The sequence below is a fragment of the Oncorhynchus clarkii genome, chromosome 18 (assembly GCF_045791955.1).
Source record: "Oncorhynchus clarkii lewisi isolate Uvic-CL-2024 chromosome 18, UVic_Ocla_1.0, whole genome shotgun sequence".
NCBI lineage: Eukaryota > Metazoa > Chordata > Actinopteri > Salmoniformes > Salmonidae > Oncorhynchus > Oncorhynchus clarkii.
The window spans coordinates 61,788,788-61,810,245 of NC_092164.1; the positions used below are offsets into that span (position 1 = coordinate 61,788,788).

General features: G+C 44.5%; 1 protein-coding gene across 1 annotated transcript in view; it reads right to left on the reverse strand.

Annotated features, from left to right (window-relative positions):
* LOC139373820 (CUB and sushi domain-containing protein 3-like) overlaps positions 1-21,458 on the reverse strand; it is a 740,037-nt gene that overhangs the window by 310,348 nt on the left and 408,231 nt on the right. The window contains exon 10 of the mRNA XM_071114860.1: positions 12,752-12,873. Within this exon, the coding sequence (XP_070970961.1) occupies positions 12,752-12,873 (122 nt within the window). The remainder of the gene's footprint in view (positions 1-12,751; positions 12,874-21,458) is intronic.

Below are 21,458 nucleotides of genomic sequence, written 5' to 3' on the forward strand. Positions count from 1 at the left end.
CCCTCCTAGTAAACACTTGTACATCCTGTTAGGTTTTGATGTCGTTCAGTCCGCTTCCCAAGTTTGTACACACACAATTGCTGTTTTTCTGTGTCAGTGTTGCTAAGAGACTGTTGTCATTGTCTCATAGACTTTGGCTTCAATGCTTATGCTGTTGATTTAAAATATGTTTCTAAGGTTATGACATCAACAAGATTAATAGCCATATTGTTCGTCACGCAGGCATGCTAATCTCCACTGCCTGCTGTGCAGCATACAAAGACTACAAGAGAGACGAGTTCCCTCACAGCACCATACATCTGGCTGATAGACCTGAATGAGAGATAAGAGCCCTTCTAGCACCATACATCTGGCTGATAGACCTGAATGAGAGATAAGAGCCCTTCTAGCACCATACACCTGGCTGATAGACCTGAATGAGAGACAAGAGCCCTTCTAGCACCATACACCTGGCTGATACAACAGGAAGCATGTGAGCACCAGGTGGGAGGGGGGCGCTTAGAAAGAGTGCTTCATACACACACAGAGACACACACACACACACAGAGACACACACACAGAGACACACACACACACACACACAGACACACGTACCAGGCACAGGGCCAGCACCACACACATGGGTCCAATCAGACTCTCATCTATCCCATGTGACAAGAAACCCAGGTCGTTCACACACTCACACCCCTGATTAGAGCTCCACTCAGATGGGCTGTCAGATTCTCTCTGCCTTTCCATCTCCCCCAGTAGAGATTTCCTGTTCTCATGTTAGAGAGATCCAGCAGGCAGGCAGGGAAAGGTGTGTGTGTGTCTGTGTCTGTGTCTGTGTCTGTGTGTGTGTGTGTGTGTGTGTGTGTGTGTGTGTGTGTGTGTGCACGTGTGCGTGTGCAGTAAATGTTTTGTATCATTGGCAGCACCATTCTCAGCATTCGCTAGTGTCGAGTTTGCCTTGTGTACATGGGCCATCTGTTGGGCACATGGAAGTCTATGAAATTAACAAATCCAAACACTCTTTTTGTAAAAATGTCCAGATTGATGCTTGGATTGGGTGCAGAGCATTCACATAAAGTAGTATTTTGAGGTTTTGTAAGGATCCTATTGAAGCTGATGGAAACCCCCGGTAACACTACATGGGCAATTATTGAATGATTCCTCTAGTTTCATGTCAATCACCACAGAGTCTGTTTAATTAAAGGATTAAAACAGACTTTGATTGGAGCAAGTGATGAGACTATTTACATGATCTCCCTTGCCTTGGGGAGGCCTCTGCTGCATGTGCATCTCAAAGATTCAATATTCAATTTCAACTTCAGAAACATCTAAATGTGTCTGTGTGCATTTCAACTCCTGGGGATGTCATCAAATAAGACTGTAATGTAAGAGATATTTTATTTATATAGAGATTTTTTTAACTTCCCACAAGCCACCGTCACGTCAGAGTTGGTGGCTTGTGGAATCATGTAAAGCTTGTTTTAGAGGTAGTGTGCTGAAAGGATTACCAGGGTTAACTGAGCTGTACATTAACGAAGCTGGGCGGTTCGCGACAATGTTTGTCACCATTATCTCTAGTCCTCTATCTCCTGTCTTTGATCATCTTTGATAACACTTAGTTTCACTAAGTCCCTCGACACTTTCTCCTTTAAATGGAAATGGTGACAGTGGATGTGGCAATTTAGAAAGAGACAAAGTCAAACCCTCTGTCTCTAAGGAGTGTTAGGTCAAAGTCAAACCCTCTGTCTCTAAGGAGTGTTAGGTCAAAGTCAAACCCTCTGTCTCTAAGGAGTGTTAGGTCAAAGTCAAACCCTCTGTCTCTAAGGAGTGTTAGTCAACATAATGGAAACATGTAACATGTTTCACCTTCACCATAACTGCTTCCTGTGAGGTCAATATTCCAAAAAACCATCAATCTCTGGAGGGAGACCAATGTGGAGATGTAACAGGATAGGATTTGAGCTCGATGGATGTGGGGGCTAGATAACACACCTCTCTTACTGATAAGCATCTGCACATTCTACACTAGCGTGTCGGGTTAATAGCTACTCTGATGCAGGGAAGAAGCAGGGTGAGTAAGTCTATGGCTGTGTCCCAATTATCTCTCCTTCCCCCTAAAGTGTGCCCTTGTTGGATTTAAAAAGCAGTGTCTGAAAACTCCCTCTAGCCCATGTCTACACTAAAACCTATTGTTTTACGTTTGTGGAGAGTAGTGAACGGGTGAACACTTCGGGAGAAAGGAGAGAGTATTGGGACACAACCTATATGATTACTCTGACCCTCGTCCTTCAAACATGACACAGTAATACACAGTACTACACAGTAGTACACATTGGCCATTAACTGAATGTGATAACTTCCAGTGTAGTGATGGTGGAAATGTGACTGTTTGAATGCACCTAACAGGCAAAAGGATGAACATTGTATCATGGTATTCTCTGGATGACAGGCAGTAGGATGAACATTGTATCATGGTATTCTCTGGATGACAGGCAGTAGGATGAACATTGTATCATGGTATTCTCTGGATGACAGGCAGTAGGATGAACATTGTATCATGGTATTCTCTGGATGACAGGCAGTAGGATGAACATTGTATCATGGTATTCTCTGGATGACAGGCAGTAGGATGAACATTGTATCATGGTATTCTCTGGATGACAGGCAGTAGGATGAACATTGTATCAACTGAATATTGCCTCTGTATGACGTCTCCCGTAGTGTAACGCTGTGTTTACGTTGTGACGTCTCCCGTAGTGTAACGCTGTGTTGACGTCTCCCGTAGTGTAACGCTGTGTTTACGTTATGACGTCTCCCATAGTGTAACGCTGTGTTTACGTTATGACGTCTCCCATAGTGTAACGCTGTGTTTACGTTATGACGTCTCCCGTAGTGTAACGCTGTGTTTACGTTGTGACGTCTCCCGTAGTGTAACGCTGTGTTGACGTCTCCCGTATTGTAACGCTGTGTTTACGTTATGACGTCTCCCATAGTGTAACGCTGTGTTTACGTTATGACGTCTCCCGTAGTGTAACGCTGTGTTTACGTTGTGACGTCTCCCGTAGTGTAACGCTGTGTTTACGTTGTGACGTCTCCCGTAGTGTAACGCTGTGTTTACATTGTGACGTCTCCCATAGTGTAACGCTGTGTTTACGTTGTGACGTCTCCCATAGTGTAACGCTGTGTTTACGCTATGACGTCTCCCATAGTGTAACGCTGTGTTTACGTTGTGACGTCTCCCGTAGTGTAACGCTGTGTTTACGTTATGACGTCTCCCATAGTGTAACGCTGTGTTTACGCTATGACGTCTCCCATAGTGTAACGCTGTGTTTACGTTGTGACGTCTCCCATAGTGTAACGCTGTGTTTACGCTATGACGTCTCCCATAGTGTAACGCGGTGTTGACGTCTCACATAGTGTAACGCTGTGTTTACGTTATGACGTCTCCCGTAGTGTAACGCTGTGTTTACGTTATGACGTCTCCCGTAGTGTAACGCTGTGTTTACGTTATGACGTCTCCCGTAGTGTAACGCTGTGTTTACGTTATGACGTCTCCCGTAGTGTAACGCTGTGTTTACGTTATGACGTCTCCCGTAGTGTAACGCTGTGTTTACGTTATGACGTCTCCCGTAGTGTAACGCTGTGTTTACGTTGTGACGTCTCCCATAGTGTAACGCGGTGTTGACGTCTCCCGTAGTGTAACGCTGTGTTTACGTTATGACGTCTCCCATAGTGTAACGCTGTGTTTACGTTATGACGTCTCCCGTAGTGTAACGCTGTGTTTACGTTATGACGTCTCCCGTAGTGTAACGCTGTGTTTACGTTATGACGTCTCACATAGTGTAACGCTGTGTTTACGTTATGACGTCTCCCGTAGTGTAACGCTGTGTTTACGTTATGACGTCTCCCATAGTGTAACGCTGTGTTTACGTTATGACGTCTCCCATAGTGTAACGCTGTGTTTACGTTATGACGTCTCCCGTAGTGTAACGCTGTGTTTACGTTATGACGTCTCCCGTAGTGTAACGCTGTGTTTACGTTATGACGTCTCCCATAGTGTAACGCTGTGTTTACGTTATGACGTCTCCCGTAGTGTAACGCTGTGTTTACGTTATGACGTCTCCCGTAGTGTAACGCTGTGTTTACGTTATGACGTCTCCCGTAGTGTAACGCTGTGTTTACGTTGTGACGTCTCCCATAGTGTAACGCTGTGCTTACGTTATGACGTCTCCCATAGTGTAACGCTGTGTTTACGTTATGACGTCTCCCATAGTGTAACGCGGTGTTGACGTCTCACATAGTGTAACGCTGTGTTTATGTTATGACGTCTCCCGTAGTGTAACGCTGTGTTTACGTTATGACGTCTCCCGTAGTGTAACGCTGTGTTTATGTTATGACGTCTCCCATAGTGTAACGCTGTGTTTACGTTATGATGTCTCCCATAGTGTAACGCGGTGTTGACGTCTCCCGTAGTGTAACGCTGTGTTTACGTTATGACGTCTCCCATAGTGTAACGCTGTGTTTACGTTGTGACGTCTCCCATAGTGTAACGCTGTGTTTACGTTATGACGTCTCCCGTAGTGTAACGCTGTGTTTACGCTATGACGTCTCCCGTAGTGTAACGCTGTGTTTACGTTATGATGTCTCCCGTAGTGTAACGCTGTGTTTACGTTATGACGTCTCCCATAGTGTAACGCTGTGTTTACGTTATAACGTCTCCCATAGTGTAACGCTGTGTTTACGTTATGACGTCTCCCATAGTGTAACGCTGTGTTTATGTTATGACGTCTCCCGTAGTGTAACGCTGTGTTTACGTTATGATGTCTCCCATAGTGTAACGCGGTGTTGACGTCTCCCGTAGTGTAACGCTGTGTTTATGTTATGACGTCTCCCATAGTGTAACGCTGTGTTTACGTTATGACGTCTCCCATAGTGTAACGCGGTGTTTACGTTATGACGTCTCCCGTAGTGTAACGCTGTGTTTACGTTATGACGTCTCCCGTAGTGTAACGCTGTGTTTACGTTATGACGTCTCCCGTAGTGTAACGCTGTGTTTACGTTATGACGTCTCCCATAGTGTAACGCTGTGTTTACGTTGTGACGTCTCCCATAGTGTAACGCTGTGTTTACGTTATGACGTCTCCCATAGTGTAACGCTGTGTTGACGTCTCCCGTAGTGTAACGCTGTGTTTACGTTATGACGTCTCCCGTAGTGTAACGCTGTGTTTACGTTATAACGTCTCCCATAGTGTAACGCTGTGTTGACGTCTCCCGTAGTGTAACGCTGTGTTTACGTTATAACGTCTCCCATAGTGTAACGCTGTGTTTACGTTATGACGTCTCCCGTAGTGTAACGCTGTGTTTACGTTATGACGTCTCCCGTAGTGTAACGCTGTGTTTACGTTATGACGTCTCCCATAGTGTAACGCTGTGTTTACGTTATGACGTCTCCCATAGTGTAACGCTGTGTTTACGTTATGACGTCTCCCATAGTGTAAGGATGTGTTTACGTTATGACGTCTCCCGTAGTATAACGCTGTGTTTACGTTGTGACGTCTCCCGTAGTGTAACGCTGTGTTTACGTTATGACGTCTCCCATAGTGTAACGCTGTGTTTACGTTATGACGTCTCCCGTAGTGTAACGCTGTGTTGACGTCTCCCGTAGTGTAACGCGGTGTTGACGTCTCCCGTAGTGTAACGCGGTGTTGACGTCTCCCGTAGTGTAACGCTGTGTTTACGTTATGACGTCTCCCGTAGTGTAACGCTGTGTTTACGTTATGACGTCTCCCATAGTGTAACGCTGTGTTTACGTTATGACGTCTCCCGTAGTGTAACGCTGTGTTGACGTCTCCCGTAGTGTAACGCGGTGTTGACGTCTCCCGTAGTGTAACGCGGTGTTGACGTCTCCCGTAGTGTAACGCTGTGTTTACGTTATGACGTCTCCCATAGTGTAACGCTGTGTTTACGTTGTGACGTCTCCCATAGTGTAACGCGGTGTTGACGTCTCCCATAGTGTAACGCGGTGTTGACCTCTCCCATAGTGTAACGCGGTGTTGACGTCTCCCATAGTGTAACGCGGTGTTGACGTCTCCCATAGTGTAACGCTGTGTTTACGTTGTGACGTCTCCCATAGTGTAACGCGGTGTTGACGTCTCTCATAGTGTAACGCGGTGTTGACGTCTCCCGTAGTGTAACGCTGTGTTTACGTTATGACGTCTCCCGTAGTGTAACGCTGTGTTTACGTTGTGACGTCTCCCATAGTGTAACGCGGTGTTGACGTCTCCCATAGTGTAACGCGGTGTTGACCTCTCCCATAGTGTAACGCGGTGTTGACGTCTCCCATAGTGTAACGCTGTGTTGACGTCTCCCATAGTGTAACGCTGTGTTGATGTAAAAGTTAAGTAGGACCATTAAGATCAGGCTGGTCTGAATTGAACAGTTGTTTTATTATCCCCAGCCATCCGCTAAGGAAAGGCCTTGCAGCAGCCAGGACGTTGTATGCAGCTCTAACCTGGCAGAACCAGGGCGTCCGTTTAAAACATCACAAGAGTGCTGCCGCAGAGAGAGAGAGAGAGAGAGAGAGAGAGAGCGAGGTAGGTGGACTAATGTCTGAAAATTGAATCAAGTCACAACACCCTGCAATTCTCTCCCACCAAGGTTAAAACAGGGAACGCAATATAAATAAATTGGTGCTCTAAAACAGTGTCTGACGAAAATAAATGAAGCAATATTGTTCCGTGCTGTAAGCAGCCACTACCAATTTCTTACCTCCAGGAAGAGGGCATTGTGATCTAGCCGTTGAGACGCTGCTGCGACATTTCGAAAAGAAATCATTTCACTTTTACATCAAGTGTTTTTCAGGGAAGTGATTTGAAGCTCATTACACGTTTTGGGGGAAAATAATTTCTATAATTAAGAATACTAGATGGTTTTTGCCAAAATTCACTCGATAATATACAAGACTGAGTTGTTCATTTTAAGGAGCAATAAGGCCACAAGGTTTGTATAAAAAACTGCAGTGTATTGGTTAACTTCTCTTACTAAGTATTAGAGATAGAGGTAGGGTTCCCGGACCCAGAGTAAGCCAAATAGTGGACTAAAAAGCAGGTTCAATGGAGAATTTCCTTGGTAGTGCTTCTTGGTCCAGGATATCAACCCTTAGAGTTTTAAGAGATTGTAGTGGTAGTGTGATGTGTTTTAATGTTGTCAGAACTAGTTTTTAAAGATCCTCCACGAGATCTACGGCACAAATTGAAAAAAGGTAGCTAGAAGCAAACTGTCTCCTTTTCAGTCAGATCAACTTAAAGGGGTTTCTGATGCTAAAACAGATGTGATAGATGAAGCATCATGTGTTACTAATTATTCACATATATATATATAAAAGTCAACATTTACTGCCAGATTGTGTTTACGTTAAATTAAATTTTGAGGGTCATTTGTCCAAAAATATCTCAACTCTTTCAGAACACTAAATGAAAAAATACTCTTGATTTATTGAAAACAGCATTCCAAAAACTGAGGCCGTGGAGAAACAAAAACAACTTCCACACAGTTTTTCCGGCTCTGTCCCAGACCTTTCAAAATGGTAAAATGCCAACCCCCCAAAAAACTGGCAAAATGGAGGGAAGGAAGACAACATCTCTATGCACCAGGCTGGGAAGACTGAATCTGCAATAGGTAAGCAGCTTGGTTTGAAGAAATCAACTGTGGGAGCAATTATTAGGAAATGGAAGACATACAAGACCACTGATAATCTCCCTCGATCTGGGGCTCCACGCAAGATCTCCCCCCATGGGGTCAAAATGATCTCAAGAACGGTGAGCAAAAATCCCAGAACCACACGGGGGGACCTAGTGGATGGGACCAAAGTAACAAAGCCTACCATCAGTAACACACTACGCCACCAGGGACTCAAATCCTGCAGTGCCAGACGTGTCCCCTTGCTTAAGCCAGTACATGTCCACGCCCGTCTGAAGTTTGCTAGAGAGCATTTGGTTGATCCAGAGTAAGATTGGGAGAATGTCATATGGTCAGATGAAACCAAAATATAACGTTTTGGTAAAAACTCAACCCGTCGTGTTTGGAGGACAAAGAATTCTGAGTTGCATCCAAAGAACACCATACCTACTGTGAAGCATGGGGGTGGAAACATCATGCTTTGGGGCTGTTTTTCTGCAAAGGGACCAGGACGACTGATCCGTGTAAAGGAAAGAATGAATGGGGCCATGTATCGTGAGATTTTGAGTGAAAACCTCCTTCCATCAGCAAGGGCATTGAAGATGAAACGTGGCTGGGTCTTTCAGCATGACAATGATCCCAAACACACCGCCCGGGCAATGAAGGAGTGGCTTCATAAGAAGCATTTCAAGGTCCTGGAGTGGCCTAGCCAGTCTCCAGATCTCAACCCCATAGAAAATCTTTGAAGGGAGTTACTGCTCTAGAGGAGATCTGCATGGAGGAATGGGCCAAAATACCAGCAACAGTGTGTGAAAACCTTGTGAAGATTTACAGAAAACGTTTGACCTCTGTCATTGCCAACAAAGGGTATATAACAAAGTATTGAGATAAACTTTTGTTCCACCATAATTTGCAAATAAATTCATTAAAAATCCTACAATGTGATTTTCTGGATGTTTTTTCTCATTTTGTCTGTCATAGTTGAAGTGTACCTATGAATAAAATTACAGTCCTCTCTCATCTTTTTAAGTGGGAGAACTTGCACAATTGGTGGCTGACTAAATACTTTTTGCCCCACTGTATGTAGGTCTATGGTGGCCTGAATTGGTTCCCAATCAGAGGCATCTGTTTATCGTTGTCTCTGATTGGGGATCCAATTTAGGTTGCCATTTTCCATGTTGGTTTTGTGGGTTATTATTCTATGTTTAGTTGCCTGTTTGCACTAGTCATATTGCTTCACGGTTCGTTTTGTTATTTTGTATAGTTTTGGTCAGTGTTGCATTCGTTTAATAAAATAGAATGTACGCTTATCACGCTGTGCCTTGGTCTCCTCCTTGACACAAGGGCCTAGTTTGAATATTTCATCCCTTTCTTCCCACTTGGCACAAACTGGTTGAAGGCGACAGGCGACAGGGGCGACAGGCGACAGAGGCGACAGAGGCGACAGAGGCGACAGGCGACAGAGGCGACAGGGGCGACAGAGGCGACAGAGGCGACAGAGGCGACAGGCGACAGAGGCGACAGAGGCGACAGGCGACAGGGGCGACAGGCGACAGGGGCGACAGGTGACAGGGGCGACAGGCGAGACAGGCGAATGAGGCGACAGGGGCGACAGAGGCGACAGGGGTGACAGGCGACAGGGGCGACAGGCGACAGGGGCGACAGGCGACAGAGGCGACAGGCGACAGGCGCGACAGGCGACAGGGGCGACAGGCGACAGGGGCGACAGGCGACAGAGGCGACAGGCGACAGGGGCGACAGGGGCGACAGGTGACAGAGGCGACAGGCGACAGGCGACAGAGGCGACAGGCAATAGGGAAGGTCAATACAAGACACTGAATAAAGAGAGAAATTGGTTTGTTCTCCTACTTTATGACTGGACAGTAACGTTTTAGCTTCGACAAAACCATGAGTCCAAAGTGAGTATCTAACTTGATATCAAACGAAAGACCCAGTAGAGAACATACACTGTTCCTACGTAAGGGAACAATCAGGCCTGGGATCAAATGGTATTTCAAACCTTTGAAATAATGAATCTGTGCTTGAGGTTGCCTGCCACAATGGAACCAATGGAAAAGTCTCATAAGTCTCTGTCTTTTCTCAGACTCAAGAAAACAATCAAAGTATTTGAAAGTTTTAATTTTCAATCTTACCCAGGTCTGTGGTGATACAGTATATGGCACCTGAATATACAGTAATTGAACGGATATTCATAAATATATATTTTTTACATTTCTACAGAATATTTGGTGTTCTAACCCACCTCTGCAAACAACCATACAAAGATAATGTGAATGAATACATAGACCTACATGTAGCTAAAAGATAATGTGAATGAATACATAGACCTACATGTAGCTAAAACATTGGCTAGACATAAGACTGCATTTCAACTTTATCGCCCTCATTCTGCCTCGTTACGGGCGCTGCTGTTTGATATTTGCTCTGGGTAATGACATGTTTAATTTGTTCCTGAATCCTTCAGTCATCGCCTGTGGATAAATAATTGTCAATTACTCATCAATTACGAGGCATGCCGCTGCCCGGGGTCTATGGAGACAGCAATCGCAGGGCTCTTCCACCCTCTTTTATTACAAATGTGGTTATGAGTTGAATCAATCCAGGTGCCATGTGGGGCTGCTGTGTGTGTTCATCACTAACAGCTCCCAGTAGGTTCATCATTTCCCTTTACAACAGCCTTCCTCGACTGTCTCTTCCTCCCCTCTCTCTTCCTCCCCTCTCTCTTCCTCCACTCTCTCTTCCTCTCCTCTCTCTTCCTCTCCTCTCTCTTCCTCCCTTGCTCTCTCATTCACTCAGTCTCTCTTGCTATCAGTTTTTCTCTCTTATACGTATTTTTTCTTCTTTCTCTCTCCCCATTCCTCCCTCCCAGTCTCTCACTCTCTCTCTCACTGTCTCTCCCTCTCTCTCTCTCACTGTCTCTCTCTCTGTCTCTCTCACTGTCTCTCTCTCTCACTCTCTCTGTCTCTCTCTCTCTCTCTCTGTCTCTCTCAATGTCTCTCTGTCTCTCTCTCTGTCTCTCCCTCTGTCTCTCTCACTGTCTCTCTCTCTCTCTCTCTCTCTCCCTCTCTCTCTGTCTCTCTCACTGTCTCTCTCTCTCTCTCTGTCTCATTGTCTCTCTCTCTCTCTCTCTCTCTCTCTCTCTCTCTCTCTCTCTCTCTCTCTCACTCTCTCTGTCTCTCTCACTCTCTCTGTCTCTCTCACTGTCTCTGTCTCTCTCACTGTCTCTGTCTCTCTCACTGTCTCTCCCTCTCTCTGTCTATCTATCTCTCTCTGTGTCTCTCTCTCTGTCTCTCTCTCTCTGTCTCTCTCTCTGTCTCTCTCTCTGTCTCCGTTTCTCTCTCTGTCTCTCTGTCTCTCTCTCTCAATCTTTTTCAACTTCAATTGAATGGCTTTATTGGCATGGAAAATGTATGTTTACATTGCCAAAGCAAGTGAAAAAGATTATAAACTAAATTGAAATAAACAATAAAAAATGTACAGTAAACATTACACTTACAAAAGAATAAAGACATTTCAAATGTCATATTATGTACATATACAGTGTTGTAACGATGTGCAAATCTCTCTCTCCCCCTCTCTCCCCCTCCCTTCCTCCCTCCCTTTCAGTCTCTATCCCACTCTCCCTTCACACATCTCCCTTTCTCTCTCTCTCTCCTTCTTGAGCACACCTCTGAGAGGTAGCAGAGGAAAGAGAGAGAAGAGAGAGAGAGGGCAGAGGAAAGAGAGAGGGCAGAGGAGAGAGAGAGGGTGGGTGGGTGGGACAGAGGAGAGAGAGAGGAGAGGGCAGAGGAAAGAGAGAGGCGAGAGAGAGAGGGCAGAGGAAAGAGAGAGGCGAGAGGGCAGAGGAAAGAGAGAGAAGAGAGAGGGTAGAGGCAGATCTTATGGAAGGCCAGGAGGAGCAGGTAAAGGGTCCATGAGCCAGAGAGCCGACACACATTTTGCTGAGCCTCAACGACAACGCCGGCAGGCAGGCAAGCAACCCTGAGAGGGTGGGGTAGTGAGTAATGAGGCTGGAATACAAAACAGAGACTGGGAGGAGGAGGAGGAGGTGGAGAGGTGGGTTGTGGGGATTTATCTAGTGGCAGCCCACTTCTTCACCTGCCCCCCCTACTGGATCATCACTGGATGAGGGATCTGGTCAAAAGCAGTGCACTTCCCATTGGCCTGCATAATAACACATTAATACTATTGGTAGGATTAGTATTACATTACAGTACAGCATCACACTCACTCACTCACTCACTCACTCACTCACTCACTCACACTCTCTCTCTCTCTCTCTCTCTCTCTCTCTCTCTCTCTCTCTCTCTCTCTCTCTCTCAACATGTGTTAACATTGCCAAAGCAAGTGAGGTAGATAATAATAAACACGAAAAAATGACAGTAAACATTACACACACAGAAGTTTCAAAACAATAAACACATTACAAATGTCATATTATATATATATATATATATACAGTGTTGTAGCAATGTACAAATGGTTAAAGTACACAAGGGAAAATAAATAAACATATTTGTATTTACAATGGTGTTTGTTCTTCACTGGTTGCCCTTTTCTTGTGGCAACAGGTCACAAATCTTGCTGCTGTGATGGCACACTGTGGTATTTCACCCAGTAGATATGGGAGTTTATCAAAATTGGATTTGTTTTCGAATTCTTTGTGGATCTGTGTTATCTGAGGGAAATATGTCTCTCTAATATGGTCATACATTGGGCAGGTATTCTGGTATTCTGTTTAGGGCCAAATAGCATTCTAGTTTGCTCTGTTTTTTTGTTAATTCTTTCCAATGCCGCAAGTAGTTCTCTTTTTGTTTTCTCATGATTTGGTTGGGTCTAATTGGTCTAATTGGTCTAATTGGTCTAATTGGTCTAATTGGTCTAATTGTGCTGCTGTCCTGGGGCTCTGTGGGGTGTGTTTGTGTTTGTGAACATAGCCACAGGACCAGCTTGCTTAGGGGACTCTTCTCCAGGTTCATCTCTCTCTCTCTCTCTCTCTCTCTCTCTCTCCCTCTCTCTCTCTCTCTCTCTCTCTCTCTCAGGTTTGGTTAGTCCAGCCTACCTTGTTGGGGTTGGTGGCGGTGAGAATCCAGACACACTGAGCGTTGGACTCATACTGGATGGGGAAGTTGGGAGAAGTGAATGTGCCAGCAGGACCTTGAAGATTAGAGCCGCATGTTTTCACTGTAACAAAACGAAAAAGAGATGGAGAGAGAGAAAGAGAAGGAGAGAGAAATAAATAATAATGGTTATTAATTTAACATTTTGACATTTAACAACCTGGCAAACACAAAAGTTGTGGTTAATTAGAGACAGATGTTGCCAAATGCCACTGTGTGTGTGTGTGTGTGTGTGTGTGTGTGTGTGTGTGTGTGTGTGTGTGTGTGTGTGTGTGTGTGTGTGTGTGTGTGTGTGTGTGTGTGTGTGTGTGTGTGTGTGTGTGTGTGTGTGTGTGTATAAGACGGCACTTTAGGTCTACGGATTTGGCTCACATTGAGTGCTCGTATTAATGAAATATCGGCAGAACTTAGAGAAAGTCAGGTTGAATGGCCCTAAGATTCCTACCAAGAATTTTACTTTTAAATATTCTGCCTGCTGCTATCTGAACCAGATTTGTTTCCTGCAGTCAAATGACCAAATTGCCCTCTAGTGGCCCCATGGGAGGAATAGTATTAATATTTCAACATTTTGTTGTTGTTGTTACCTCAGAAAATCCAGTGTTTCTATGCCAAACGGTTTTGTTATAATTGAGTCTTCTGTAATGTACAGTATATAGTGTAATATTAGGATGTATAACTCCAAATTCCAAACATTTCAACTCTATATGTGACATGGTACAGGTGCCTTCCATGTGTGTGAGGTGTATACTTCTGTTTCAAAGTAGATTTGTTAAAGACGACCAAGAAACACTGCAGTAAAAGATTAAAGAGATTGAATGGGACCTTAAGCACTTACAAATTCACATTTCATATTGTACCAATTGGAGTTTGTAACATAACCCCCCCCCCCCCAAAAAAACGTAATATATCATATGAAATGGACGTCATTGTTCGTGAGTGCTACTTTCGAAAACCACACCACAAACCTTAAGCTATGGTTTCAGTTGTCATGTACTAGCACGGCAAGTGGTACCGCAGCGTCAAGAATAGGTCCAAGAGGCATCTAAACAGCTTCTACCCTGAAGCCATAAGTGTCCTGAACAGCTAATCAAATGGCTACCCAGACTATTTGCACCCCCCCCCCCCCCCCATCTTCATCACTGCTGCTACTCTCTGTTGTTATCTATGCATAGTCACTTTAATAACTCTACCTGTCGTTATTACCAGTACCCCCTGTATATAGCCTCCACATTGACTCTGTACCGGTACCCCCTGTATATAGCCTCCACATTGACTCTGTACCGGTACCCCCTGTATATAGCCTCCACGTTGACTCTGTACCGGTACCCCCTGTATATAGCCTCCACATTGACTCTGTACCGTAATACCCTGTATATAGCCTCCACATTGACTCTGTACCGGTACCCCCTGTATATAGCCTCCACATTGACTCTGTACCGGTACCCCCTGTATATAGCCTCCACATTGATTCTGTACCGGTACCCCCTGTATATAGCCTCCACATTGACTCTGTACCGTAATACCCTGTATTAAGCCTCCACATTGACTCTGTACCGGTACCCCCTGTATATAGCCTCCACATTGACTCTGTACCGGTACCCCCTGTATATAGCCTCCACATTGACTCTGTACCGTAATACTCTGTATATAGCCTCCACATTGACTCTGTATCGGTACCCCCTGTATATAGCCTCCACATTGACTCTGTACCGGTACCCCCTGTATATAGCCTCCACATTGATTCTGTACCGGTACCCCCTGTATATAGCCTCCACATTGACTCTGTACCGTAATACCCTGTATATAGCCTCCACATTGACTCTGTACCGGTACCCCCTGTATATAGCCTCCACATTGACTCTGTACCGGTACCCCCTGTATATAGCCTCCACATTGACTCTGTACCGGTACCCCCTGTATATAGCCTCCACATTGACTCTGTACAGTAATACCCTGTATATAGCCTCCACATTGACTCTGTACCGGTACCCCCTGTATATAGCCTCCACATTGACTCTGTACCGGTACCCCCTGTATATAGCCTCCACATTGACTCTGTACCGTAATACCCTGTATATAGCCTCCACATTGACTCTGTATCGGTAACCCCTGTATATAGCCTCCACATTGACTCTGTACCGGTACCCCCTGTATATAGCCTCCACATTGACTCTGTACCGTAATACCCTGTATACAGTGCCTTGCGAAAGTATTTGGCCCTCTTGAACTTTGCGACCTTTTGCCACATTTCAGGCTTCAAACATAAAGATATAAAACTGTATTTTTTTGTGAAGAATCAACAACAAGTGGGACACAATCATGAAGTGGAACGACATTTATTGGATATTTCAAACTTTTTTAACAAATCAAAAACTGAAATATTGGGCGTGCAAAATTATTCAGCCCCCCTCAAGTTAATACTTTGTAGCGCCACCTTTTGCTGTGATTACAGCTGTAAGTCGCTTGGGGTATGTCTCTATCAGTTTTGCACATCGAGAGACTGACATTTTTTCACATTCCTCCTTGCAAAACAGCTCGAGCTCAGTGAGGTTGGATGGAGAGCATTTGTGAACAGCAGTTTTCAGTTCTTTCCACAGATTCTCGATTGGATTCAGGTCTGGACTTTGACTTGGCCATTCTAACACCTGGATATGTTTATTTTTGAACCATTCCATTGTAGATTTTGCTTTATGTTTTGGATCATTGTCTTGTTGGAAGACAAATCTCCGTCCCAGTCTCAGGTCTTTTGCAGACTCCATCAGGTTTTCTTCCAGAATGGTCCTGTATTTGGCTCCATCCATCTTCCCATCAATTTTAACCATCTTCCCTGTCCCTGCTGAAGAAAAGCAGGCCCAAACCATGATGCTGCCACCACCATGATTGACAGTGGGGATGGTGTGTTCAGCTGTGTTGCTTTTACGCCAAACATAACGTTTTGCATTGTTGCCAAAAAGTTCAATTTTGGTTTCATCTGACCAGAGCACCTTCTTCCACATGTTTGGTGTGTCTCCCAGGTGGCTTGTGGCAAACTTTAAACAACACTTTTTATGGATATCTTTAAGAAATGGCTATCTTATTGCCACTCTTCCATAATGGCCAGATTTGTGCAATATACGACTGATTGTTGTCCTATGGACAGAGTCTCCCACCTCAGCTGTAGATCTCTGCAGTTCATCCAGAGTGATCATGGGCCTCTTGGCTGCATCTCTGATCAGTCTTCTCCTTGTATGAGCTGAAAGTTTAGAGGGACGGCCAGGTCTTGGTAGATTTGCAGTGGTCTGATACTCCTTCCATTTCAATATTATCGCTTGCACAGTGCTCCTTGGGATGTTTAAAGCTTGGGAAATATTTTGTATCCAAATCCGGCTTTAAACTTCTTCACAACAGTATCTCGGACCTGCCTGGTGTGTTCCTTGTTCTTCATGATGCTCTCTGCGCATTTAAAGGACCTCTGAGACTATCACAGTGCAGGTGCATTTATACGGAGACTTGATTACACACAGGTGGATTGTATTTATCATCATTAGTCATTTAGGTCAACATTGGATCATTCAGAGATCCTCACTGAACTTCTGGAGAGAGTTTGCTGCACTGAAAGTAAAGGGGCTGAATAATTTTGCACGCCCAATTTTTCAGTTTTTGATTTGTTAAAAAAGTTTGAAATATCCAATAAATGTCGTTCCACTTCATGATTGTGTCCCACTTGTTGTTGATTCTTCACAAAAAAATACAGTTTTATATCTTTATGTTTGAAGCCTGAAATGTGGCAAAAGGTCGCAAAGTTCAAGGGGGCCGAATACTTTTGCAAGGCACTGTATAGCCTCCACATTGACTCTGTACCGGTACCCCCTGTATATAGCCTCCACATTGACTCTGTACCGGTACCCCCTGTATATAGCCTCCACATTGATTCTGTACCGGTACCCCATGTATATATCCTCCACATTGACTCTGTTCCTGTACCCCCTGTATATAGCCTCCACATTGACTCTGTACCGTAATACTCTGTATATAGCCTCCACATTGACTCTGTATCGGTACCCCCTGTATATAGCCTCCACATTGACTCTGTACCGGTACCCCCTGTATATAGCCTCCACATCGACTCTGTACCGGTACCCCCTGTATATAGCCTCCACATTGACTCTGTACCGGTACGCCCTGTATATAGTCTCCACATTGACTCTGTACCGGTACCCCCTGTATATAGCCTCCACATTGACTCTGTACCGGTACCCCCTGTATATAGCCTCCACATTGACTCTGTACCGGTACCCCCTGTATATAGCCTCCACATTGACTCTGTACCGGTACCCCCTGTATATAGCCTCCACATTGACTCTGTACCGGTACCCCCTGTATATAGCCTCCACATTGACACTGTACCGGTACCCACACTATATAGCCTCCACATTGACTCTGTACCGGTACCCCCTGTATATAGCCTCCACATTGACTCTGTACAGGTACCCCCTGTATATAGCCTCCACATTGACTCTGTACTGGTACCCCCTGTATATAGCCTCCACATTGACTCTGTACCGTAACACCCTGTATATAGCCTCCACATTGACTCTGTACCGGTACCCCCTGTATATAGCCTCCACATTGACTCTGTACCGGTACCCCCTGTATATAGCCTCCACATTGACTCTGTACAGGTACCCCCTGTATATAGCCTCCACATTGACTCTGTACCGGTACCCCCTGTATATAGCCTCCACATTGACTCTGTACCGGTACCCCCTGTATATATCCTCCACATTGACTCTGTACCAGTACCCCCTGTATATAGCCTCCACATTGACTCTGTACCAGTACCCCATGTATATAGCCTCCACATTGACTCTGTACCGGTACACCCTGTATATAGCCTCCACATTGACTCTGTACCGGTACCCCCTGTATATAGCCTCCACATAGACTCTGTACCGGTACCCCCTGTATATAGCCTCCACATTGACTCTGTACCGGTACCCCATGTATATAGCCTCCACACTGACACTGTACCGGTACCCCATGTATATAGCCTCCACATTGACACTGTACCGGTACCCCATGTATATAGCCTCCACATTGACACTGTACCGGTACCCCCTGTATAAAGCCCCACTATTGTTATTTACCTCTGCTCCTTAATTATTTGTTATTCTTATCTCTTACTTTTTGGGGGGATATTTTCGTAAAACTGCATTGTTGGTTTGTAAGTAAGCATTTCATTGTAAGGTCTGTTGTATTTGACGCATGTGACAAATACAATTTGATTTGACTGGAAGCCTATTAGAGTGTAGCCATAGGATTAAAACAGGAAGTAAAAATTAGAGTGTAGCCATAGGATTAAAACAGGAAGTAAAAATGAGAGTGTAGCCATAGGATTAAAACAGGAAGTAAAAATTAGAGCGTAGACATAGGATTAAAACAGGAAGTAAAAATGAGAGTGTAGCCAAAGGATTAAAACAGGAAGTAAAAATTAGAACGTAGCCAAAGGATTAAAACAGGAAGTAAAAATGAGAGTGTAGCCAAAGGATTAAAACAGGAAGTAAAAATGAGAGTGTAGCCAAAGGATTAAAACAGGAAGTAAAAATGAGAGTGTAGCCAAAGGATTAAAACAGGAAGTAAAAATGAGAGTGTAGCCAAAGGATTAAAACAGGAAGTAAAAATTTGAGTGTAGCCAAAGGATTAAAACAGGAAGTAAAAATTTGAGTGTAGCCAAAGGATTAAAACAGGAAGTAAAAATTAGAGTGTAGCCATAGGATTAAAACAGGAAGTAAAAACCATCCGGGTCACTCTCTGCCTTATTAACATTATGTGTTGCTTTATTTCTCTGTTTTCCAGGGGAGATGAGGAAGTGTTTGGTGGTACTACGATCCAGTGAGCCAGGCAGCTGATAAAGTCATTCCTGGGTATTTATCATGTCAGAGTCATGGTCACGATAAGAGATGTGAACGACTGCCACTTTAGACGTTATCTAATATCCTTGACCTGGTATATAAATAAAACAAATGGCACGGTCTCTTTAGTTCTCGAATTCTGACGCTAATGTTTCAAATAATCTGTATAGGAAATAATAGACATGGAGTCAATCAACTGTCTAACCAGCATCAGCTAGCGCACATGGGGAGAATACCATTAAGAAACATTGAGAGCAACGAGCATTCTCATTGTGGAAATAAGATTTCCTCTTCACAATATGACTTTGCTAATTAGTATTTTATTTTTAATAAAAGCAACACACTTCCTATTACAATCTCATTATCGGAGAGCAATAACAGATCCTCATCGAAACAGAAAGCGACAGAGAGAGAGATACAGACAGAGAGAGAGAGAGAGAGAGAGAGAGATACAGACAGAGAGAATGAGAGAGAGATAGAGAGATACAGACAGAGAGAGTAAGATAGAGAGAATGAGAGTGAGAGAGAGAGAGAGAGAGAGAGAGAGAGAGAGAGAGAGAGAGAGAGAGAGAGAGAGAGAGAACAGAGCAGAGCAGAGCAGAGGTCACAATCAGATGAGCTCCTGCATTTTTCAGCATTTTCTTCAAAAAATAGTTAGATAATTAGATTTTTTTTGTCAGGAACACATACAGAATGCTACCCCTCTACAACATAACCCTCACTTCAAATCAAAACTCAAAACCTACAACCTGATTTTGGACGGAATTACGGAATTACCTGGATGACTACCAATGATTATTATTCTATACAGCAAACTCTCTGGAAAACAACAGAAACCTGAAAACACCACATGGAACTGAGTGAGTAATGTTTAGTCTGAAACTATATTCTATTTCCAAAAGCCAAGAAGAAAAATACACTACATTACTTTATAAGGACTAAATTCTAACATAATTCTGCCAAGCTTGATACAGCTTCAACTAGTGAGAGGTGTCAAAGCCCATTAGCCCAACAATGGCAGGAGAGTCAAACAGTCTACTCCAACTAAATGGAGAGACCTTAGAAGCTGCCTCCCGCTGTTCAGATGTAATTAAAATACAGTACCCTGTGTATGTAAAGAATGATAAGGCAAGAAAAGATTACAAAATGAAGCTCCTTATGGAAAATCAGGAGATACTTTTTGCGGACTATTACAAAAATGGGAACATCAGCAACCTTATCTTCCACACAAACCATCCCCTGGCATGGCACAGTGCTATATTAACACACTTACCCCTCTGTTAAGAGAGGGGGTGTTAACGAGGGGTGGAAACTCAGGATACTTGACAACGAGGACTCTGAGTCAGCTAATATAAATATCTATAAGTCTGGAACAGTAATGGTACAGAGTAACCATAAACAGTTTCAGCTGGACTTTCACCTAATTAAAGAATTAGCCCAGCAGGAGAAGCTCTCCCTTGAGAAAGATACCCCCACCCCGAGCGGGACCTCTTCGTTATATAACCCCACAGACAAGCAACCCCCAGTCAACCTCCCAGCACAGAGTACTACTCCCTCATTGAAATGAAGAATAAATTCACCCAGCTGGAGGTAAGGCAGGTGGAGCTGGAACAGCAGGTGATGACACTCCAGTCAGCACAGACACAGACAACAGTCCAGCACAACACCCTCTTAACCAGACCCGGAGTGCTGGAGGTGGAGAGAGGCATATCTGCACTCTGGACAGTGGTGAGACAACTTCAACAGAAGAAAGAGCAGGAGCAGGAGAAGAACAGAGCACTAGAAGAGAGGATCAGACTGCTGGAGGAGAGGGTGAGGGCGATGGCGTGTGACAGAGAACAACCCACTAGAGGTGGCCACCCCCACAGAGAAGCCAGCAGAAGAGCCCATCTTCAGCACCCGACAAAAGTCTCGACACCACAGCAGAACAGTCCACACCAGACCCTGACAATAGAGTCGACATCACAGCAGTACAGACAAATGAAGAACCCCAAGCCCAGCGACTCCCACTGCCCCTGAGCACCCCCCCTGTCAGCCACCCTGATAGCCCTTCTGACAACCCCCCCACACCCACTGAGGACAAACACGAGACACAGATTGTACTCCTTATGGACTCAAATGGGAAATATATAATATAAAATATATAATATAAAATATAAAATATATAATATAAATATATAATATAACATATAAAATATAAAATATTTTTCCCAAACACAGTGTGTCTAAACTCTGGTGTCCAAACACCCAGCCGCCCTAGACCTTCTGTCTGAGGACCAACTAGGGTCACCCAGCCACATAATAATACACCCAGCGCCCTAGACCTTCTGTCTGAGGACCAACTAGGGTCACCCAGCCACATAATAATACACCCAGCGCGCCCTAGACCTTCTGTCTGAGGACCAACTAGAGTCACCTAGCCACATAATAATACACACAGGCACAAACGACCTGAGAGCATAGCAGGAAAGGGTGGCCACAGCACTGAAGGAAGTGATTGAAAAAGCTTCTTCTACTTTCCCCAACGCACAAGTGGTTATCTCCACCCTGCTACCACGAAAAGACTTCCGCCCTGCCACAATACAGCGGGTAAACTCAAGTATTTCCCATGACTGTGCCTCAAAACCAAATGCTTTCCTGGCCCACCACTCCACCCTGGACTTGAACAGCCTCTATGACCAGGTCCACCTCTACAAGGCAGCAGTGCCCACCTTTGCCCGGACTCTAAAGGATATCACTCTCAAACGTATCCCCAACA